We start from the raw sequence: 14,368 nt of genomic DNA, 5'->3' as shown, positions 1-14,368 counted from the left end.
TTCTATTTTTAGCAACTTTTCACCTCCAATTGTTAAGGACTTGTCAAGCATCGAAGAAAGGAGGAAATTTTTCTCTCCCTTAACCTTGTAAGGGTATACATACCCTATCAGAAGCTTCATTTCCTCCAATAGCTACATATATCTTTGGAAAGAAGTTCTAAAACATGGTGGTTCTGAACTGATGATGGTTTCTGCTCATTGTATTAATGTTTGGTCAAAGTGCGAGACAGCAAAGAGGAAACCCATAGAGTTTTTAACTGCTTTCATTCCACGTTACTACAGAGCTGATCCACTGAAACTGAAGCAGAGGTGAGAAATACCATGCCTAGTTGCTACAGAATAGATGCCAGGTTCCAGAAACACTGCTGTACTGACAATATTCACATTTTTATTGATACTATTCTATTTTTACTGACAGAAATTCAAACAATTCACACTACTTAATTTAAAATGTACTTATACAACTCAGATTGTTTTTGTTCATTACCACATGATCGTTCACAAAGTGAATGCCAATAAGAATGAAAAACATAAGATCAGGCCCATATATCCAAAAATTAAAACTCCAAAGGTTATATGAAATGTTGTACATTTTCTTTGGAAAAAAGTGTTCATTTGTAGTGAATTGTGAAATAGACAATGGTAGAGTAAAAATCTGATTATGAAACACATTGATTGCAAAAATTAAATACAAAACAGTTCTTGCATGTCAGTATCTATCTTGTATAAAAATCAGGCCCTGAGAGTATACAGAACCTTACATACGTGTTGAAATAAGTCAGTGTTATCTAGCCTGATAAGGAATATAGAAAGAAGAGCTGATTCTGGAAAATTAACCTAAGGTGAAGAAAAGGTATTTTTCCAAAACAGAATGATGGAAATGGCAAGTATATGGCTTTTTAAAAGAAAATTTGCTGAAATTTCTTGGCAATTCAGATATGCAGAGAGCATAGAAAAAACACATTCAAAAGTCAGCATTACACTCCTTTTTATAATTTTTTCCGCTGGCTCTGAGATTGCATAAGAGGCAGTTGAATAAAAGCTGACAAACACTAAGCTTCATCCGTTTACTGAAAACCCTATTCTTCTTAGGACCTTCTTACTCAAGCAGGAACGCTACAAATGCTGACATTTCATAATAAAAATGAGCAACTGTATTATGGAAATATCTAATGAAGTTTTAAGACTGAACTGTTCAAGTGAAAATGAAAGGTATTTATGATACAGTGATACATTATCCCACATAATTGCAAGAAGAGATATATTTCTGTTTTCATAGGTTAATGGAAATACGGATTATAGGTTCTCCGAATTTTCATTGAAACTGATTTAATTTTGACTGGTTTATTGTTCATTGTCCATGTATCCCAGTGAATCTCAGTTGCAAGAAATCTACCTGTGTAGCGATGAACACCATTGAGATTTGCAAGGCCACACTGGTTGAACCACCATCCAGTGTTATCACTGAAGTTACTGCAGCTCTTTACAGGCTGTTCTTTAATAGTGCATGTTGGCCTGCATCCATCATTATCAACATCAAATGTGCTGAAAGGCATTGAATTCTGGTTATCTTCTTTCCTATATCCTCTAAATGCATCACCTAAGTACAACAGATAAAAAAGAAGGATGAGAGTTACTTATGGAGAAACATAACATTTCTTACTTGTTGCATACCTCACAAACTTTTCCTCTGAATTTATTAGAAAAATAGATTTCTTCAAAAGCAGTTCAAGAGCACCAAACGATGAGCTGGCAATGTGTTAAAGATGTAGGAAAGAAAAAGTATGAAATACTGAGAAGTATGGAAGCAGTAGAAATTCGATGAAACACCTTTATATTGTTGTTGCTTTTAGTGAACCACACCAGCTATGAAGGTAAAGGCTTCTGTCCTCAAAGACAGTGGAAGAAAAGATAAAAGAAACAAAAAGGTTGTTAACTTCAGATTTTCCAGTGATGTGCCCAAAGCCCCAGAGTGAGTCATGAGATAAAATGGAATTGTTAAAACACAAAGGTCAGCGATTACTGGTTCGGTTGTCTTACTAAAGAAATAATGTTTCTTACAAATACAGGTAGAGTAAAGCATCCACACATTTAGAGAATAACTATTACATTGGTAATAAGGAACATTCTTGCATATTAGTAAACGAGGCAAAAAAAAAGCAGTAAGACGGTGCAATACTTAACACAAATCTTTGCATATTTGGTATAGCTATGATATTAAGGGAGGTCTGGAATTGTAAATTAATTTGTGTCCATGTATCAGCCAGTAACTGTTATATACTGTAGACCTAATTTGTTCCAGTTGGTTTCTTTCTCTGTCCTTTGTATGCCACTGTCTGGGCACTTCTGAACTAACCAAAGCAACAACATCAGGAAGACAGCCGCTAACATCAGCAAATTTGGGATGAGATAGTGGACATCTAAAGAATTGGACCATTAGATAGATATACACAAACACACACAAAATCCCTTATGTATTATATATATATTCTGTGGACTTGAATCCATTAAAGTTCCTTTATTTTGTTTATTAATTTTCTTTATTAAAGGAGTGTTTATTCAATTATTTCATTAAAGACCTTGAAGCAATAGAATAAAATGATTTCTTACTATGTAAAGATTGATGTTGGCATAAGCAATCACTACATCATTAACCATTTATCTGCATACGTGTTCATTATGCACCAAATAGAGAAAAACAGGTTAGAAATAAACATTTTTAAAGTTATCTTAATTAAGTATTACTCTTTTGAATGCACTTTTTCACATTAAGAAAGGGAACAGGTATCTTTAAGTACTTTAAAGAAGGACGTTCTTACCAGCGTTTCCTGAATAACGCCCCAAATGGATCTTAAAAGAACATGCTTCATCCTCTATCCAAAATCCATCATATGATGCATAGGCATGCTTGTCATTCTCTGATTCCAAATCCACATAAAGACTGAAACTAGTGGCTTTTTGATTTACTATGTGAAAAATCTTCCTCAGTCCAAGCCAAAATTCCCCTAAAACAGAAATATATAGTCAATGAACTTCTAGAAACAGAAAGTGTAAAAGAAAAAATGGATTCCTCTGGTTTTTGTACTTTCCTTCCTGAACCAAGTGTAATAAAAGTTGTCTGATGTCTTTGAAAGACTAATGAAGGTACAGAGTAATCTTCCTACTTCATTGGGAAATCCATGGAAAGAATTCCCATGTGTGCATCATCTTTTTTCTCTGTGACGTTTTTAGAAAATTGTCAACATGATAACTTTCAAGCGTTCATCTTCAATATACCTTAGAAGACCACAAAAACTGGATGTGCTAAAGATCCACTTGATTAAACAGAATTCAGTAGTGTTCCTAAGGGCAGTACTGAGAAATGATAAGTTAGCAGTCTATGAAATGCAACAAAACTCAAACCCTATTCTCAAGATTTGCTGCCTCTGTAAATCACACTTTTTTTCCATGAAAGGTTGCTCCGTATGAGCTGCGCTTTCTTGTACAGTTGAAAAGTTGTGTGCTTCCATTGCAATCCCAGATAAACTCCTGAAAAAGCAACTGGTTTTAGACTTGCTGAATGAAAGGTGGCAGTAAAAAAATAATATCACAGTTGTGTTGGTATTAGCTACTGAAATATTTCCATTCTGCTTCTAACTTCACATGCTCTATGGTGAAATATTACTGATTTTTCTTGGCTTTAAGGAAATATTTTGTAAATGTGATTAAAACCAACTAAGGCTTTTTTTTTTAATCCGAAAAAAGGGGAAATACAATTTATACATTATTTCAGGAAGAAAATATCACAACATTTTAAACACCTCTTGTGAGACAGGATGCGCAGTGGCTAAAGACTCTAGCAGGGTGATAGTCATTATTGAGAAGATCACACAATAGATTTGACGAAAAAAACCTCAAGTTTAAATAAGACTTTTAAGAAACAGGAACTTTACCCTCTATACTACTAAAAATCCCACACAATTTAGTGGAATGTAGCTCACATAAAGACAGCAGAAACATTGGGTCCAAAGCACTTTAGAGTATTTAAAATTAATACCAGAAAGGTCACCAAATCCATCCAGATACTCAGACCATGTTCTCTGAAATGGAATGATTCCATCAGATCTTTTCTGAACCACAGTCCATCCACCTCCTTGAAAATCCATGTCACACAAAACCTAAAATAGACATCGATATGATTAAGCATTCTTGAAGCAGCTGTTATGAAGAAAACATTTTAATTAAATAAAGGTGGACTATTCAGAGTTTTGCTAAGCAACATACTTTTCAAATGTCTTAACAAAAAGCTCAAAGAAAATAAAAAATGAAGCTGCAGTATTTTCTTATATGTTCTTGTTGGACTGCTTGATTTGGGTATTTCCTCAACCAGTAGAAACTGTTGTGTGCAAATGTCTGCTCATTTATATGTCTGCTCAGATATAATAAATAAGCTTTGATAAATGTTACTCTGTATTAATAATAGCATGAAGTGGAAGCAACATGCAACGTCATGTATTAGTCATGCAAAATATTACAGATACAGGCACTAACACTGAATATACCTTTATTTCAGCAAAGCAAGATAGACACAACTTCTTATGTGTTCTCCCTCACCATCATACCTTCTTCCCCAGAAATACTGTGTTTGTGAAGCCTGGGAAATGTAGAGCCCTTAATAAAGGTGAGGAAATGGAAAAAGAGATAGCAATAGCCCAGTATATAATAATTTATGCCGGAGCCGCAAAAAACTCTACATAAGAAGGGGCCCCAATCCAGGGAAGTCCCAATGTGAACATTTAACAGCCTGCAACTGAGCAGTCCCAACTGAATACGTAAGATCAACTCTCAAATTTATGAGTCTCTATGATTCTTTGCTAAAATTTGTGCCCAACGGCATGTCAAATGGCAGTGGTCCAGCTGCCCTCTGCTTTGCTATGGAATATCACATTATGTGGCACATTTTCTCTTCAGCCCATTTAACTTTAGACACGAAATTGAGTTCCCTAAGTTAGGCATCTTATTGCCCTTGTCTCCTCTGTAATCCCCCTTATACAGAGAAATGTGCATGCATAGCGTGGCTCTGGGAAACCAAGATCTAAATCACCCCCTGCAGATGTCAGTCACCTCCACTGTCTACAGAAAGGGCCCCTAGACCCTTGGTGCTCTCTAGGGATTTCAGCTAAGTGCTTAAAGTTAAGTGGAATGTATCCAGGTCACTCTGGTATTTTTCAAGTATGTCCCCACTGCCAGTTCTAACAGGGATTAGAAAGTCTGTGCATCCTAATGTAGAAAGGTGCACATTGCATATTTAGACACTGTACCACCTAAGCTGTTCAAAGTAGCTCTAGGGGATACTATGCTTGATTAGTGTTTAAAAACAGAGGCTCATTTGTAAGTGTCTTCCAATGTGACTAAAGTCAGGAGAATTAACCTGGAAATTGGTTATAGCTATGGAGTCATTAAGCTACTTGTGATAACAAAAGTAAGTTCAGAATATAATGTTAGCTATCAGTAAATCATAACAGTAAGCAGATGCACAAGTGATGGAGTAAAGTAGGAATTTTTTGTTCATGTTACAGAGAATGTACACAATGAAACATGTTTCAGAAAAGAGAGATTTGCAATCTTAGCCAGCTGCTAAAAGTAGAGTCTAGGTGGAAGTCAGTTTAACCCTCAAAAAAATTGTGGCAGTCTGAGCTTTGTATGTTGCACCCCCATTGCCTGTACCAGCCAGATATTTTTCATGAAACCGAAGACTTGTTCCTTGGCAGGAACACATCAACATCATATTCAGAACCTCTGTGACTTAACAACATCTTCTCTATGAACGACAAGAAAGCAACAGGACAGAGCTGCGGTGTGATCTAATACAACCTGGGGAATCTTGGATCTTCAAGTAAGTCAATGCCATTGGATCCTTTGAGCAATCCTTACAACACAAATACTGAATGAATCATAGTAAGGGCCATGTGCATGAAAGAAAATTATGGGCTTTATTGCCTGGAGAATCACATGCTTATTGCAGTCACCCAAGGAGGGTGGAACTGGAATAAAAAGAAATACAGAAGATTCCAAAATGAGTATTTAGATGCAAATACCTAAAACTCATTAAAAATAATGCCATTGCCTCATCCGCCGTCTTGAGAAGATGATTGCATGCTTGGCTACTCCTCTCACTATGAGTCAGAAATACAAAGAGGAGCCCACTTGGTCACAACATCAATCTTCAGTCCAATATAAATCAGTGGGAGTGTGGATAATTCTCAGAAGGAGCAGATTTGGTTCTACGTGAAAGGTCATCAGCCAATTAGATATGGCACTAAAACATACACCAGCTAAGTAAAAATATGAGATAGATACAAAAAAGCCAGTCATCACTGTGTAGTTTCTTAATCCCTTATATGCTGGAAATGATGCAATTTTCTTTCTTAAAGCCTTATAATAGTTAATCCACTTTACAGCTTGTTCTATGTCTCATATTGTGCAAGGTACGAGGGGCATGACTGTGTCAGGTACAATTTACATTAAATGAGCAGGAAGATGCTTCTAGTGAATATTTCTCCCCTTTCCATCTTTAGTGTGTGTAAGAGGTACATTCCAAACAACTGTTTAGTTTGTCTGACCCACCTTAGAAATATCATTGATCTAAATTTACTTATTGAAAAATGTATCAGAAAGTGATCATGATTCAGTTTTCCAGAAGTAAAATTGCCTCATGTTTGAAAGCTGAGACAAAAGCCCATTTGGGACTAGTTTTCTGAGATGACAAGAACCTGCCTCTACCACTGAAACTGGATATTCTTAGAGCTCCTGGAATTCAGGTTTCAACTGGCCTGAGTTAAGCATCAAAACCTATACTCGCTTTTGAAAACATGAGGTTTCAAACATGAAAACCTGAGAACAGGATCAAGTTGTCTAAATAGTTTTCTTCATTTATCTGGTATCTTTATGGAAATGATTCTAAAGACATTTTGGGTTAGTTTCAGTTACATTTTAAGGGCAGCTTATTACTGAGAAGGTCCTCATTGAAATAAATTGTTTCATGCTGGCTTTGTTTTCTGTTTTTTTAGTTTCTTACTATGGTTTTTTGCCTTTTTGTATTTTTCTTATTTTGCTAGTCTGCAGAACTTCCAGAACTCTTGGCTATTAGCCCCTTAAAATGCATTACAGTTTCTTGTTTATGTTTTAATGTCTTGACATTTTTGTTCTTCTATCATTTCTCTTGTACCCTTTTTATGCTTCAAAACATAGAATAATTTGCATTAAACAGTTTTCCTTAAAATAACATTCTTTATGAAACACACATATTTTAGATATTTTTCTCTGAGAACTTTTTGGCACTGTCTTTTCAGTTCTGTGTAACATCTACCAGACAAGAAATGAGACATCATTTCATGAGTGCAGACGTTTCTTCTCATTATTTATTGTTACCTTGTGCTTTTAATCAAATTATTATGATTTTTCCTTTTGTCTCTTGTTCTCCTTAAGGAACCTTTCCACTCATATAACTGATTCTCAGATTCTGGCAGTAACTTTAAATGTGGAAAAGTGTCAAAAATACTTTTGAAGTGAACGGAACTTTATCATTTCAGGTTTATTTGCCAAAAGCTACAAGTGAACTGAGAAATCACTTTTCTTGTATAGATAAGTCACACCATCTCTCAGGAAAAGTAATTTGGGTGAGGTACGAATATTTCCTCAATGGAATCCCCCTCAATCCAGAATAAATTCTGAAACAGATGCATTTTGTGCTACGGTTCATCCTGGGGTGAGGCAGAGAGCATTTTCTTCATACTATAAATACGGTTGTTCTGTGAACACTTCTACCTGTCTTTGCCTTTCTTCTACCTGGAAGGAACTTGCCGATGAGTTACAGATCTTTTCCCTGAGCTCACTGCATTGTATAGAGAGAATGATGGTTTTTTCTATCAGGGGTCTGCAGAACCAAGTTCATTTTTTCTTTTGAGATCCCAGCATACTTCCGAAGCCTTTTCATAACCAGTTTGAGCTCTTTTTTGTAGCATTTTGTAGGGTTCCAATTGGCTAAAGATAAAGGGATTCATCCTTCCTTTGTTATATATAAAGGAAGACTATAAAGTTTGATATTAAATTTTGCTGTTTATTAGCTGGCTTAAACGCCATATTTTTTCTCCAAAAACTAATGACCCCAGCATGTACTGCAAAACTAAAGGTTTGAAAGTGCTGTATCTGTCTTTCCACTACGTGTAAAGACTTCCCTAAGTAGAACAGCCTGAAATGGAAATAAACAGACAAAACAAAGTATTCCTTGTGTTTGCATGGATCTGAATGTCCTGAGCCTGAGGAAATTAATCCAAAACTCTCTTCTCCTAGATGAGCACTCTAACTCCGAGCAATTACAGAAAATGCAGGTGGTGATAGGAAGCATGACTGCTGCAGTTCATGCTGAATTTCATCCTTTTTTCTTTGTCTTAAGAATGTATATCCTGCAAACTGGATATGAAGACTAAATGTTTAGATGCCTCTCTGCCTCAAGACTGAGTTATAATGATGCTCAGACAAGAGCTAAGCACCTGCTCCTCAAACTAATGTACATCTGCACCTGTATTTTGATGACTATGCAATATCATGGTCCAAGCTATAGGCATCAGCAGAGTCACCTCTCAAGAGAAGGCAATGGTATACAGTCATCCAGCAGAATAATTCAAAAAGCCAAAGGTCTCATTTTAGGAGCCAAATGGATCAGTCACTTGGCTCCTCAGCTTTCCATCTCTAAAATAGAAAAGAACAGCACTTCTCAGTGTCCAAAAGGGGTGCTGGAAAATATCTTGGGTTTTCCTTTTTGGTACATTTTTCACTGTATATGAAAACTGATGATGGGATCTTATGACAGAGATTAAATTTCTTTGTAGAAAATGAGAAACTTGTCAAAATTATAGTAATGGCAGACACATTTGGATGATTTAATACATTTCTTATTCATCTGTTGAGAAATTGTCAAGGAAAACATTTTAAATCTATTAAATATATTCTAAGTGCATATTCTCAAGCAAATTGTGACTATCCTAAGAGATAAATTTATTACCTCAAAAGGATAATTTGATCCTTCTGGATGGATAATGTACAGACCAGTTGGAGTTTTTGAAACTGAACCAATGGTATCTTTAATATCAGTGCAATCCAACCCTAGAGAACAAAGTATTTGATGAAGTTCGTTAGCAAAATATGTTAAAAAAAACAAATACAGCTTAAGCACAGAATATTACTTTTCTTGGTGACATATGAATGATCTCAAATAGCATTTTCTTGTCATGCAAATTTTAAAATCATGTTTTGTCATGAATTTACCTTATAAATGAAAATTCTCTGAACTCCATTAAGCTCAGAAAGAAGCGTAAATTATATTGTATAGAGAAAGTTCTTTCTAATCTTAACGGGTATGATACAGAAATTAAAAATTATGTATCTGTGTCTTATTTTACAGATTTTATTTGGGTAACACTTGTACTGAGTAAAAAGACATATTACCTGGGGAAGGATGTCTTCTTCCTGCAAATATTTGTATGTATACTTGTAAAAGCATTTCTATCATATTGTATACATTAAAAACCCTTTGGTTCTAAGTCTTAAGCCAGGTTTGTGTTAAACACACTCAAGCAAGCAGTTTCTACGGCCAGTAGGACTGCTTAGAGGTAGTTTCCTTTAGTTGGGATGGACACTACAAAATAGATTAACTGTCCAGTGTTCAAGTGACTTCCATCTCATTTGAAGAAGGATATTGCAAATGCTGAGCACACTTTATTTCATTACAAAAGAAAGTGCCATTTAGCAACATCAGACCGCTTATGAACTGGATGCCCAGAATTATCAGTTGCAAATGATTTAAAGCAGTATTTATGACATTCTTAAACAGTTCACAAATTTTCCAGAGTTTATATGTGCATGCTGACACAGAATAAATACTGTAAATATTATAATTGCTTACCTTTGCTTTAATTATTTTTTTGTCAAGATACAAAGATAAAAAGGGAATAGGTCAAGACTAAATGTGAAAAATACTTACCATGAGATTGAACTGCTTTGTAAGGAAGTGGATCCAAATGCTTTCTCAAAACTTCTGCATTCAAAAGAAGAAGTCTGTTCATGAGTTCATTTACCTGCACATTCAAATAACAGATCTTTAAGTAGGTTGCAATGAGGAATTTTACATTCTGAAGTTGTTCTTTTTGACTCCTGGTCAAAATCTGAAGTTAATTTTTGTGATGTGCTAGTGATTCATACCTTCATTTTGTGAATTGGTCTGATTTTTTACTTTCTGCATCCAAAATCATTTGGCACAATTCCACTGAATTCAAGAAAAGTCCTTCATTTTGATTAAGGTTTTTTATCTGTACTGAATGAGTGCACATTGTTTGTAAACTACTATCAGAGTTAATGATAATATAATATGTAGTCTACACAAATATGACAGGACTGCAGTTAGGAACCAACATGGAGGAGTGGTCCGTCACTTGCCCTACTGCCATGTATGCCACTGAGTTATGGACCAGGTGGTGCTAATCACTCCTCGTAGAAATGGAACTCACACCTTACCCAAGGTACAAGGAATGGTGATAGAGACTGTAATGCATTGGTTTTAATGACAATATAAATGCTTAATTCTCCTCAGTTAGACAATACCCGTAGCACTAAATAATAAAAGTCTGTACGATGAATAAAAAAGTACCTGATTAGAAAGGTAATCCAAAGAAGACTGTTGATCATCCATCATGTTTCTTACCAGTTTTTTTGTACTTCTTGCATATTCAACAAGAGAGTTCTGCAAATTTCCTTTAAAAGAAATATGTTCATCTACTTTGTTATCATAAAGCTAGAAATATTCTTGACTGAATAATGACACATTTATTTATGATATCTAAGTGAATATTGAAGGTGTTTAACCTTAGGGTACCTAAAGTGAAATTAAAGTAGTACAGAGACCACAGATTAAATCCAAAGATGCTAAGAACCTCAGCCTCACTGGTTGCAGTGAAGACATCTTAAGAAGAGATGGCTCTTCGTAAGATTTGAAGAATTTAATCTTATCCTTGGGCAACTTGGATAACCAGTTAACGGATACCACAGAAATACAAATGCAAATGATAAAAGACAAATACATAATGTTTCCTGTCATCCTACATTTACTCATTCACTCTGCTACTTACTCATGCTCCTCTTTTTTGCCTAAATATAGGCAAAAATGCCAAAAATACAAAAATTAAACTTGTCAGGTAATTAATAATACATATTAAAAATCGTATGGGAAAGACAAGAACATTGACAAATTTTTCTGAGGCTGATTACATCATTTGTTGTGTAGTTTGTCAAGGCAGTGAATAGAGAACGTCCTGTTCAGATAGCTCTAAAAGGCAAGCTGAAGTGTAGATTTCCTCCCACTTAACTAACTCCCACACACTTAACTATGATGTTTAAACGAGGGACAGGCACCCTACTCTTCCTCTCTGATGGAGAGAGCTACCGACATTGAGAGGGTAACAGAGACTTAGGTGGGCCGAGCTGCTGCCTGGATTTGCTTGTCCTCACCAGTGATTATGAAGAGAGACTAGCATGATTATACTCTAACTTTGTCACACCAGCTGCACCCCAAAAACACAGCACCCCAAATTTTCTGAACAATACTCAGCCTGGGCAGCAGGGACAAAGGCTGTCACATGTGCTCAAGAAGATTAAAAAATAAATTAGCACAGCATAGCGTAGCATAGCAGAGGATTGCATAGCATGGCATTGCACAGCTTGTCGCTGAGAGTATTCTTTATGAATACATACTGCACATGTAATGTTTTTCCCCTCGTAAAATTTTAGCTTGAACATCACATGGTACAAGGCATTGTTCTTTTTGTTTTGAAATATCTGCAGATTTATTTTTCTCTTCTGCCTTGAGTGGTTCCTCCACAGCTCCAACATTCCTTGTGCCCTGTTGTACCAAACAATGGAGGAGGAAATAAATTGATCATAAAGTTTATATAACATAGCTCAGTCTGCCAAAATGAAGTAGATTACTCCATGGATCTTCCTTCAAAACCTGCTTTTTTAAAGCTTTATCAAGCAATAATTGACAGAGCTGAGACCAAGGTCTGTTAGGTGTCTTCTGTTTAGCCATACCTCACGAGAGAGTGTCAGAGGTAAAGAATAACCTCTATAAATTTAAAGAATATCACCAACATTTCTGGCAAAGTATTCTACCTGTGAGCACTGTGAACTGGAGGCAAGAACTTGCAAATCTTGCATTTAAGAAGCTCACATTTTAGGAATCAGCACACCCAACAGACAACTCAAATGCTAACAAAGTTATTTTCACTGGAAAGGAGCAGGCTTTTGGATTTACTACATATTAGCAAAACACTTTCACTCTTCAAAGTCCCTAAATCAATTAATTAGACTCCGATCATGGAAATACTTGCACAAGTTATTAATCTATGCACACAAGCAATCCCAAGCAGATCTGCAGACAAACCCAACAATGAAAAAATATTTTAAATGCTCTTATAGAGGAAAGAATAAAGGGATACTATTCACAGGTATACAATTATCTGAAATAGTAACAATGAAAGCATTGGTAAAAGTAGTTACACCTTTTAATGTTCTTTTAAAATAATAATTTCATATTTAATATTTTTTCTTCCATGGTGCCATTTGACATAAAATAAGGGAATGCCTCTGACTCATCACTTAAAGAAATGCTAAAAGTAATTCCTGAAATATCTGTCATTGTAAAAAGACTAAGAAACATATTTTCATTTCAGTCTTTGTTTTTTAATTCCATAATCTCAGCAAAGCATTGTAGTATGTTCATATACTGTATTTTCAAATGTAAATAGGACCCTTAGAAACGTAAAGATTTTAATGAAAAAGAAAACTTATTTAGACTTGAATATATCTTCAACATAATTTTCTCCTTTCCTGCTTCAGGTTTCTCTTTCTGGTATTGGCACTACACAGGAAAAGCACTGAACAGTTTTCTTCCTGATTTCTGCTTTTAAAAAGTGAAAGTAAAAATTACATAAAACTGTTAACAAGGAGATTTTTTAAAAAGAAAGGTTTCTGAATTATTAATGTAATTGCATTTTGTGTCTGGAGGTAAATGCTAGAGAACTAAAAGAACATGTTTCTTTAATTTTGAAATAAGCACAAAATAAAGAAAAATTCTGTAAGAGTTATAAATAGATCACTGGAAACTTATAAACAGGTCACTTGAAGCTATGGTTTGTTCCACGGCTTTATCACAGCTACTCACCAGATGTCCAATTAAATACTGTCAAGCAAATATTTTTAATCAATATTTATTTTTAACAAAAGCCAACATGAAAACAGGCAATTAAATCTGACCTCAGCAATTCAAGCAAAAACCGTGACTCTGCCAAAAACAATAGTTACTCTGCATTTACAGTCATGCAGATGAGATTAGAAATTTGGCCTGACAACTGAGCTGTGATGAAGGACATTATGACAAAAATGTTCTAATATACTGAATTCCCACAATTTCAATGTAGTTTCTTTTCTCTATCTGAAAATACCTGATTCTTCTGTATTTTGGTATCTATCCTGAATAAAGCAATCTACATTTTAAAAACATCTGTCACTTTTCTGAGAAATCAGTTACATTCATTATCTTATCTAAGCAAAGTAATTGAAAATCTTACCTTAGATGAACAAGGCTTGACGTTACTTATGACAGTCTCTCCTAAACTGAACAAAAAAATATTAAGACAAATCAGAGAAGTTACCCTAAAGCAGTTCATCTTTTACTTGAAGAAATGCAAACGTTTTGACGGGTTTCAAATTTCCGTGGAAAGGATTGTACGCAATGAGGTCCTGAGCTAACTATTTGGGAATGTCTACAGCACAAAGAGCAGCCAACACATCACTCCTTTAATGCCTGAATTTAATAAACCACATTTCAATTGCACAGTAGATTTTACATACTACTGCTTGTATCCTGAGAGCAATTACTGCTTATCAACTTTACATGACACATCAAACATATATATTTTCATTGTGATAAAACTGTGACAGATTTTCTTATATGCTATTTTTCAGCATTGGTATATATTTGGTATTGAGTAGTCTGGGCTACTTGAAAGAAAAACAAATATTAATTGATGTTTTCATCTTTTTAGAAAGGTTTTTATCATTAAAATGAAGGTATTTACATTGGTGTGGTGGTAGCGCACTAGAACTGGCTGTGGAGGCAATTTTAGAATATGTCCTAAAAGCAAATTCTAAATAGAAAACTGAAAAATATTACTTTAAAATAATATTTTGTGTTACATTGAAAATTGTTTACTGGGAGGACAACAGCAGTCTCTTGGTCTCACTGGTAGCCCATCCTTAGGAACAGAAGTATTGAGAG

At 35.1% G+C, this 14,368-nt stretch overlaps 1 protein-coding gene across 1 annotated transcript; it reads right to left on the bottom strand.

Annotated features, from left to right (window-relative positions):
- Positions 1–418: 418 nt before the first annotated feature.
- ANGPTL5 (angiopoietin like 5) lies at positions 419–13,888 on the bottom strand. The gene is made up of 8 exons (XM_009287741.1): positions 13,659–13,888; positions 11,785–11,932; positions 10,685–10,788; positions 10,022–10,115; positions 9,044–9,144; positions 4,037–4,157; positions 2,820–3,005; positions 419–1,600 (listed from the first exon to the last, which is right to left on the bottom strand). The coding sequence occupies exons 1-8, from the start codon at positions 13,755–13,757 to the stop codon at positions 1,281–1,283; spliced, it is 1,173 nt and encodes a 390-aa protein (XP_009286016.1). The 5' UTR covers positions 13,758–13,888; the 3' UTR covers positions 419–1,280.
- Positions 13,889–14,368: the final 480 nt, after the last annotated feature.

Source organism: Aptenodytes forsteri, unplaced genomic scaffold (genome assembly GCF_000699145.1).
Source record: "Aptenodytes forsteri isolate BGI_AS27 unplaced genomic scaffold, ASM69914v1 Scaffold413, whole genome shotgun sequence".
Lineage (NCBI taxonomy): Eukaryota > Metazoa > Chordata > Aves > Sphenisciformes > Spheniscidae > Aptenodytes > Aptenodytes forsteri.
The sequence above is the reverse complement of the archived record's forward strand: the minus strand, read 5'-3'. Positions and strand labels throughout refer to the sequence as shown.

Coding starts and splice junctions, on each gene's coding strand:
- ANGPTL5 (XM_009287741.1), bottom strand. CDS start 13,757: ATGAACTGCTTTAGGGTAACTTCTCTGATTTGTCTTAATATTTTTTTG. Junction 11,933..13,658: donor TCAAGCCTTGTTCATCTAAG/GTAAGATTTTCA, acceptor TTGGTACAACAG/GGCACAAGGAATGTTGGAGC. Junction 1,601..2,819: donor GCGTTATTCAGGAAACGCTG/GTAAGAACGTCC, acceptor TGTTGTACTTAG/GTGATGCATTTAGAGGATAT.